General features: G+C 44.5%; 1 protein-coding gene and 1 non-coding gene across 2 annotated transcripts; one reads left to right on the top strand and one right to left on the bottom strand.

The window, feature by feature from the left end:
- Positions 1-687: 687 nt before the first annotated feature.
- On the bottom strand, positions 688-3,925 carry HSPA2 (heat shock protein family A (Hsp70) member 2). Its single transcript, XM_014784292.2, has one exon. The coding sequence runs from the start codon at positions 3,753-3,755 to the stop codon at positions 1,836-1,838; it is 1,920 nt and encodes a 639-aa protein (XP_014639778.1). The 5' UTR covers positions 3,756-3,925; the 3' UTR covers positions 688-1,835.
- Positions 3,926-8,819: 4,894 nt separating this feature from the next.
- On the top strand, positions 8,820-8,888 carry LOC147913931 (small nucleolar RNA SNORD2). The gene has a single exon (XR_015556250.1). It is a non-coding gene; the product is annotated as a small nucleolar RNA SNORD2 (small nucleolar RNA).
- Positions 8,889-9,427: the final 539 nt, after the last annotated feature.

Raw genomic sequence — 9,427 nt, forward strand, 5'->3', positions numbered from 1 at the left:
GCTGGTGGGAGTGCAAACTGGTGCAGCCACTATGGAAAACAGTATGGAGATTCCTCAAAAAATCAACGATAGAACTACCATAGGATCCAGCTATTCCACTGTTGGGTATTTATCCAAAGAACCTGAAAACACCAATTTGCAAAGGTACATGCACCCCTGTGTTCATTGCAGCCTTATTCACGATAGCCAAGACTTGGAAGCAACCTAAGTGCCCATCAAGGGACGAATGGATAAAGAAGCTGTGGTATATATACACAATGGAATACTACTCAGCCATAAGAAACGACGAAATCCAGCCATTTGTGACAACATGGATGGACATTGAGGGTATAATGCAAAGTGAAATAAGTCAGAGGGAGAAGGTCAAATACCGTATGATTTCCTTCATTAAGTAGTAGATAATAACAACAATAAACAAACACATAGGGACAGAGATTGGATTGGTGGTTACCAGAGGGGAAGCGGGCAGGGAGGAGGGTGAAAGGGATAATTCGGTACATGTGTGTGGTGATGGGTTGTAATTAGTATTTTGGTGGTGAACATGATGTAGTCCATGCAGAAATAGAAGTACAATGATGTACACCTGAAATTTTTACAATGTTATAAACCAATGTTACTGCAATAAACAAAAAATTAAAAAAAAAAAATAAATTTTTCACTGCAAAAAAAAATAAAAAAAATAAAAATAAAAAATAAACCTATTCTAGTGATTTAAGGCAGGTATTGTAAAAGCATTAATTCTCAAATCAGAAAAAAAAATTCATATTTCCCCTATCCCCCATGAAATTGTAACTGCTGGAAACATATCCTTATGGAATTTGCCATAAACTCAGAAGTTGAGCTGTTTTACTAGAAAATTAAAGACAAGTTTGACTAAATTTGGACTCGATATTAAGTGGCTTTAAAGTTTGCCTGCTGTCTCTTTATTTCAGGCAACCTGCATGGCACAGAAAGCAACTTGTTTCACACTACCTTGGGCTATTATCAGAAGATAACTCCTGCCCCAGGTTTTGTTAGTTTAGAGAAAGAATCATTTTATACTTAACCCCAAAACATAGCTTGTATTTTGCTGGAATATTCAGGTGGATTTTCACTTGAACACTTAAGCCAAGCCTTGGGAGTTTGGGTACACTGGAAGACCCCAGTCTGGTTTCTGTATTAAAAGAGGGAAAGAAGTTTACCCAGATCTTCTCCCCTTAAATTGTTGGTAATTCAAAGCAGGCAACTCATCTGAGAATTAAACAAGATAGGGTTAGATAAATTTCACCTCATACTGATATCTTACTTAAAGACCAACATGGGTAAAACAGTAAGAAGGGAAAATTGAAAACTCCAAGACAGTAATTTTGAGATCAATTTCAGCTTTACTTTAAATTTGTATTTATGCATTTGTTTGCAAAAAGAATGCCTGTCCTTAACATTACTGCAATATTTTTAGTCTTAAAGTAGTACATAAAAATAAACAACTCACGCTTCTATATATTTTATTGTTACCAAGCTTCCACAGAGCATGTGTGCAAACTTCAGGTTTCCCATCTCAAACAAATCTCTATGCACAAACTAAGCTATCCAAAAACGCTCAAGTCAGCAAACACGCAAAATGCATTAAAGAGGAACCTCAAATAATGTTTTTAAAAATCAAACTTTAGAATTAACCTTTTATAATTAAACTAAGTTGTTGCACCTTTCCTTTCATATGCATACACCAGGCTAAATACTTCCAACAATAGATCTCATAACTTGGCACCAGGACATTTCAAAGAACAACAAAAACAAAAGGAAAAAAAAAATAGAGAAAGGAAAATAGGTTTACGCTGACTCGAGTGCAAGCTTACTTAGTCCACTTCCTCGATAGTTGGTCCCCCGGAGGCTCCAGAACCGCCGCCGCCGCCGCCGCCGCCAGGGCCGCCTTGGTAAAGTTTGCTGATGATGGGGTTGCACACTCTTTCGAGCTCTTTCTGCTTGTGTTCATACTCATCTTTCTCTGCCATCTGGTTTCGATCGAGCCAGTTGATCACCTCCTGACACTTGTCGAGGATCTTGTTTTTGTCCTGCTCGCTAATCTTGCCCCTCAGTTTCTCGTCTTCCACCGTCTGCTTGATGTTGTAGGTATAGGACTCCACGGCGTTTTTGGCCGCGACCCGGTCGCGATTGGCCTCATCCTCCGACTTGTATCGCTCCGCCTCCTGCACCATGCGGTCAATGTCGTCCTTGCTCAGACGACCCTTGTCGTTGGTGATGGTGATTTTGTTTTCTTTACCGGTGCTCTTGTCGGCGGCGGTGACGTTGAGGATGCCGTTGGCGTCAATGTCAAAGGTGACCTCAATCTGGGGGACCCCGCGGGGTGCCGGGGGAATCCCGGTCAGGTCGAACTTGCCCAGCAGGTTATTGTCCTTGGTCATGGCCCGTTCACCCTCGTACACCTGCACCAGCACGCTGCTCTGGTTGTCTGAGTAGGTGGTGAAGGTCTGCGTCTGCTTGGTGGGGATCGTGGTGTTCCTCTTGATGAGTGGGGTCATGACGCCGCCAGCCGTCTCGATGCCCAGCGACAACGGGGTCACGTCGAGTAGCAGCAGGTCCTGCACGTTCTCTGACTTGTCCCCGATGAGGATGGCTGCCTGCACCGCGGCTCCGTAGGCCACCGCCTCGTCGGGGTTGATGCTCTTGTTCAGCTCCTTGCCGTTGAAGAAATCCTGCAGCAGCTTCTGAATCTTGGGGATGCGGGTAGAGCCGCCCACCAGCACGATCTCCTGGATCTGGCCCTTATCCAGCTTGGCGTCGCGCAGCGCCTTCTCCACCGGCTCCAGGGTACCACGGAACAGGTCGGCGTTGAGCTCCTCGAAGCGGGCGCGGGTGATGGACGTGTAGAAGTCCACGCCCTCGTAAAGGGAGTCGATCTCGATGCTCGCCTGCGTGGACGAGCTCAGGGTGCGCTTGGCGCGCTCACAGGCCGTGCGCAGCCGCCGCACCGCGCGCTTGTTGGGCCCAATGTCCTTCTTGTGCTTGCGCTTGAATTCCTCCGCCAGGTGGCTCACCATGCGGTTGTCAAAGTCCTCGCCGCCCAGGTGGGTGTCGCCGGCCGTGGACTTCACCTCGAAGATGCCGTCCTCGATGGTAAGGATGGACACGTCGAAGGTGCCGCCGCCCAGGTCAAAGATGAGCACGTTCTTCTCGCCGCCCGTGCAGCCCTTCTTGTCCAGGCCGTAGGCGATGGCCGCCGCCGTGGGCTCGTTGATGATGCGCAGCACGTTGAGGCCGGTGATGGTGCCCGCGTCCTTCGTGGCCTGGCGCTGCGAGTCGTTGAAATAAGCCGGGACGGTGATGACAGCGCTCTGCACCTTGCCCCCCAGGTAGGCTTCGGCGATCTCCTTCATCTTGGTGAGGACCATGGAGGAGATCTCCTCCGGGAAGAAGGTCTTGATCTCCCCCTTGTACTCCACCTGCACTTTGGGCTTCCCGCCCTCGCTCACCACCCGGAACGGCCAGTGTTTCATGTCCGACTGCACCGTGGCGTCCTCGAACTTCCGTCCGATCAGCCTCTTGGCGTCAAAGATGGTGTTGGTAGGGTTCATGGCCACCTGGTTCTTGGCGGCGTCGCCGATGAGGCGCTCGGTGTCGGTGAAGGCCACGTAGCTGGGGGTGGTGCGGTTACCCTGGTCGTTGGCGATGATCTCCACCTTGCCATGTTGGAAGACCCCCACGCACGAGTAGGTGGTGCCCAGGTCGATGCCGATGGCCGGGCCGCGGGCGGACATGCTGACAGAAAAACGGGCAAGCAACGTTAGGCGAGAGCACCAGGAAAAGTCCACAGCGTCAACTAACGGTCGCTTCGCACCACACGCCGCGAGCGCAACCAGCGTCTCCCGCTCCCTTCCCTCGGCTCCTCGCTCTTATATCCGCCTCCCTGCCGCCGTCTGGAAACGCCCAGAGCCAATCCGCTCCCAGGACCGCCCGCCACAGGCTTGCTGGGTCCGAGTGACCCGCCCCTTGGCCCAATAGATTTCAAGTTGGGTGAGGGGCGGGACCCCGGTCCGCGTGAGGTGGCCAGGGACGGCCGTTATGCAAATAAGGCCCCGCCCACGTCTCCCAGCGGCCCGGGCCGGCGGCGGCTCCAGAGCGTTAGGCTCGCGCTCCCCTCCCCCGCCAGGTGTAGGCTCTGTTTCGCGATCTTTGCCTTTCCTAAGGCGGGATTCGTCGACGTCCTCTGGACTGGCAGGGCGCACGACCAATGAGCAGTGCGGACTCCCAAGTGGGGTGGGGAGGGAATGGCTGGGGCGTGGCCGGGGAGGAGGTTCGAGAAGCGAGATGCGTAGGCTGTTCGCTCAGGCCGTAAGGTCTTAAAGGCAGCTCAGGGCCAGGTGTCTCGACGGACCTAACACGCAGGGCCAGGGCTATTCATTCTGAGGTGGTTGCATCGAGGAAATAGGGCCAGAGCCGGCTTTTTTCTCCCGCCAGCGCCGTTTAAACTGAGGGGAGAGGGCTTGGACGCGGCCTGGGCGTGAAGGCGGCTCCCCCCAGGCGGGGACAGAAAGCAATGACTTGGAAGTTCCTGGGACCGGCGGTCGGCCTCCAGGGAGTTGACTTCTCGTGCTTCGCAGCGTCTCAGTGCGTGTGAGCGCTCGTAGAAACTGCCTGGGGCGCCTGCGCGGGCGGCCTGCGGCGGGGGAGACGCGAGTGGCTGCAACTCGTCCTCCCGGCGTTGCAACTCGCTCTGCCTCGCTTGCCATTTTCCTGCTTGTCCTGCCACGTTAAGACTCCTCATTTCGTCTCCTTGTTCTCTCCACTGCTTTCCTTATTTTCAGTTTCAAGTGCTTTATCCGCCGCTCTGAGTTCTTCGCGGGAAAATCTATAAATTCATCAAAACCCGCACGTTGAAGCACCATCAAATGACCCAGTCAGTCTCCGTACGATTCTCACCCCCAGCACACGCACAAGCGATCGTGGTAATGACCGAGTCACGTTTGTGACTGAGCTCCACCGAATGAGATTATTTTCTTGAGCTATACTGAAGTTACATTAGAGGCATAAACCCTCAGGGGAGGTAGATAAAAGGAGCGCAGTTCCTTCTATCATGTTGAAGAGAAATATAATAGGTCTGGAGGTACCGTCTGGCACCGGGTGACAGGAGGAGGAAGCAGACTCCTATAGAAGGGCCCGTGAAGGAAGACAGTAACAAAATCGCTGCAGCAAAAACAGCGATGACACTTCATTTTATGGGAGGAAGCTGTAACAGGTACCTACCATGTGAGAGTAGGAAGACAAATGACATGGCCTGTCTGTAAGAGGTTGAGGGTCTAGTGAAGAGGTGACCATGATTCGAGAGGAGTCTTGAAAGAATGGTGCTGCGGGCACGTGAAGGAGGGGCACTTCCAGAGGGGAAAGTGTGTTGGCGAGGGCTTTCTGGAAGAGGTGACATGCCTGAGCCAGGCTCTGAAGTTTGCCAACCAAGAGGAGATGAAAGGCGTTCTTTACATAGGTTGTAGCATGGGCAAAGATGAGAGCAGTGTGTGCCCGAGCAACTACCAGTTCCATACAGATTAGTGTCTCTAGAAGGGGAGGGATGCAAGCAAGAAATAGTCTCTTCAGGTGGACAGGAGCCTTAGGTGCTAGTCTTTTTCCTGAGCCTATGGGAGGGGAGACCATCCTGCGAAGCAGGTTAGTAAGGTATAGCCCCTATCAAAGTTGTGTGAAACTGGTGGAGAAAAGTTTTTGCTTGAGAAACACAAAAGTTGTCGTTGACCAAAAAGTAATGTTGGCAGAATCCTATAAAGTCAATCAACAAATATTTGTTTCTTTAATCTAGTTGTATATGTAATTTCCAATCTTTAAAAACACATTTGCTATTAATTAGTTAATCTCATTGGTTAAATAGTACAAGTTTTAACCACAATTTCCATCCCCTTTTCCATGAGAGAAGTTAAAGAAAAATTTTGAACTACAAAACCTTTTAAAGAAAATATTAGGAAAACAAAGATAAAACCAAAACGTTTTTATTGAAACTACCTTAAATTGTCAGTACATATCTCTTGATTTTATTCTTGAAAATTCTTGTCTTTTATGTAGTTAAAAAAAAAAGAGGGACTCAGTGGACTGGAGAGCAATACAACTTCTTTTGGGATTTAGAGACAGGGTCCCAGCTACAACTGAAAGCAGAAAGAACTGTGAGAAACACAAACTCTTCAGATCTCTGGCATTCAGACAGCCCTCATACACTTACCTCAAGCAAAGCAAGATTGCAAAAAAAGCAGACATGCCAGTTCTTCACACATGAACACTAGAATGAAAGCTTCAGAAGGGAGAGGTTCTTTAGCACAGTAACTATGTACTATCTCTGTGCACAGTTATTACAAACAAATCTGGCAATCTAACCACCACATTCATCTTTAACACAGTTTTCTGAAACCACAGTAGCAATTTTATCTGCATTTTCATTAGCTATATATATTTTTTCTGCTCTAACCTTTCACCTAGTAAATTAATATTTCATGTTTCATACTTTAAATGGCATCCTGAGCTTTTCCCAAAAAAAACACAGTATTTTGATTTTACATGAAATAAACTTTTGCAATACAAGAGCATTATCATATACTGACCATTCTTGGAATTTTTACATTGTTCCATATTTGTATTGATTTTTTAAAAATCTTGTTCTTTTCTCTTTGATGGATTGGCTCAGAATTCATTAAAAACATATCCCATTAAAAATTATTAAATTAGCAAATTTAGGGCCGGCCCCGTGGCTTAGCGGTTAAGTGCGTGCGCTCCAATGCTGGCAGCCCAGGGTTCTGATCCCGGGCTCGCACTGACGCACCGCTTCTCCGGCCATGCTGAGGCTGCGTCCCACATACAGCAACTAGAAGGATGTGCAACTATGACATACGACTATCTACTGGGGCTTTGGGGGAAAAATAAATAAATTTAAAAAAATAAAATAAAATAAAAAATTAGCAAATTTATAATCAAATAATATTCATCAGTACCAGCAATGGTGCAGCAAAACAGGTAAAGCCTACTGGTTGGACTGTAAATTAGTACAGTCTTTCTGGAGGGCAATGTGATGATATTTTTTCTTTACCTTAAATATGATCATACCCTTCATTTAGCATTACTCTTTGTGGGATTCATCCTAAGAAAATAAAACATGCAGGTAATATTATTTATGATAACATTAAAAAGGAAATGGCTTGGGCTTGCCCCGTGGCTTAGCGGTTAAGTGCTGGTGCTCTGCTGCTGGCGGCCTGGGTTCGGATCCCGGGCGCGCACCGACGCACTGCTTCTCCGGCCATGCTGAGGCCGCGTCCCACATACAGCAGCTAGAAGGATGTGCAGCTATGACATACAACTATCTACTGGGGCTTTGGGGGAAAAATAAATAAATAAATAAATAATTAAAAAAAAAAAGGAAATGGCTTAAATATCTGACAATGAGAAAATGATTACCTAAACTATGGTACATCTGTATGATGAATTATTATGTAGACATAAAAATTGCTTACTAGAATTTTAATGACACAGGAAAAAGTTCTTGATATAATTAAGTGGAAAAATAAGACACGACTTTTGTATTTTATTATCCTATATATAGGATAATCTTATATAGATGAAAAATGCATCAAATTGGTTATCTCTAGATGGTAAGATTATCAGTAATTTTTCTAAATTTCCTTATTATACTTTACAATTGATTTTTAAAACTTGACTTTATTAACATTTCATTGAAACAAAGTTCACGAATCCTACTGCTTACGTAGAAATTACAACTGATTTTCAACAAGTGAAATCTGTCTGGCAGATTATAAATTCTCCAGTGTTTCAAAATATTTTTAAAATCCAAAGACTGAGGTTCCACACAGTGTGGAAGAAACAAGAGCTTTAACATCTGTCAAACCATCTCTAATTAATTCCCAGCATGCAGAAGAGTACCTGGAACACAGTAGGGATTCACTAGCTCAATGTTTATTAAAAGTGATCTAAGGCACATTATTTGACCAAAAAACGTGAAATAATAACTTCATTTTTTTCCTGTACAAGAGGAAGATTCTTTGCCTCCTTCTTATATTTCTGTACTAAATAATACTGCAGAGATCAAAAGTTGAAACTAATTCCCATCTGAAAATATTTTTACTAGAGATACAAAGATGAATAAGACGAGGTCTAAAACTATGTGCATGGGTAGTCCGACCTGCCCTAAGGAGACTGAGCAAGAATAAATTTTTCCAGAATTACTAGGAAAAAAATTTGTGGATTTTCTGGAACCCTCTCAATCCCCACTTAGGCACAACCTTCAAAAAGATTGTGGATTGTTTTGAGGAGGTAACATTGGCCTGAAGAGAAGGTAGAGTAAGCAGTAGCCTGTAATTTGAGGACCTATGAGCAACCTGGAGTCAAACTAGTTATTATATTTAAGATCTCTATAAATACTGCCATTTTATAATTCTTTGGAAGTACCCTGTCCCAAAGTATTTCTCCAATCTGTCACTATAGGAAAAATTTCACCATTTGTTTCTTTGAGCATTGAAAAACTCAGTCTTTAAAAATTACAGTTAAACTGTAGACACATAGTAGTCTGCGGTAGGACACTAGCATGCCTGGTATGGAAGGCTATGAGACCCAAACCCGGAAGAGAGACTCTTCCAGAAGAGAAACGAATCTATGACAATAGCAGACAAATTGTGCCCACTTCATTTTTGTAGTGAATGCTAACTTCTAGGATAGACTTTTGTGGAATAGTCTGAAATAATCGGAAAGAAGTAAGGCTGTTGTCTTATACATGGAGAATCAGACTCAATATGCTATTATTGTTAATACTTATTAAATTCTTATGAAATTATGGCAATCATCTTTCAAGACTGACCTGAAATGAAGAGAATACTCATTGCTGATCACTTGGGGGAAAAAAACAACTTATTAAACTCTTACACTGAAAATAAACAAAATGAACTATACTGCTAAGGAAGTTATTTCTCTGAATAAATTATGTTTGCTATTTTGAGAAATGAATTAACCCTCTGAAAGAACTAAATACTATGCCGGTGGATTTTTATAAACAATTATTTCTTTTTGTATTATGAGGAAACCTAATTAATATGTTGCCATCTATGTTTGCCATGAGATAGTACTTTTCCAATCATTCTATATTGAAAGAAACCAGGACTTGGCAATAAGAATTTTAGTTAATTCTCTTTGTGCACTTCTTAAGCCGCTCAGGAACACCATAATTATATCAGATACTTTATTATTTTGGTATTAGAGAATGGAAGGAGTTGGTGATAACTTCTCAAATAATTTTTTAAAAGAGCCAGGTTGAAAAAATACAATATAAATAAAATATACAGACAATTTAACTTCTGAACATAGAGGAGGAAATTTTATTGGATAAAAGCAATGAATTAAAAAATGTAACAAAAATTCTCTATGTAACGCAATA

Source organism: Ceratotherium simum, chromosome 24 (assembly GCF_057802395.1).
Source record: "Ceratotherium simum simum isolate JZ-2026a chromosome 24, ASM5780239v1, whole genome shotgun sequence".
Lineage (NCBI taxonomy): Eukaryota > Metazoa > Chordata > Mammalia > Perissodactyla > Rhinocerotidae > Ceratotherium > Ceratotherium simum.

Bases quoted from the DNA above. Each gene is read 5' to 3' on its own strand.
- HSPA2 (XM_014784292.2), bottom strand. From the start codon at position 3,755: ATGTCCGCCCGCGGCCCGGCCATCGGCATCGACCTGGGCACCACCTAC.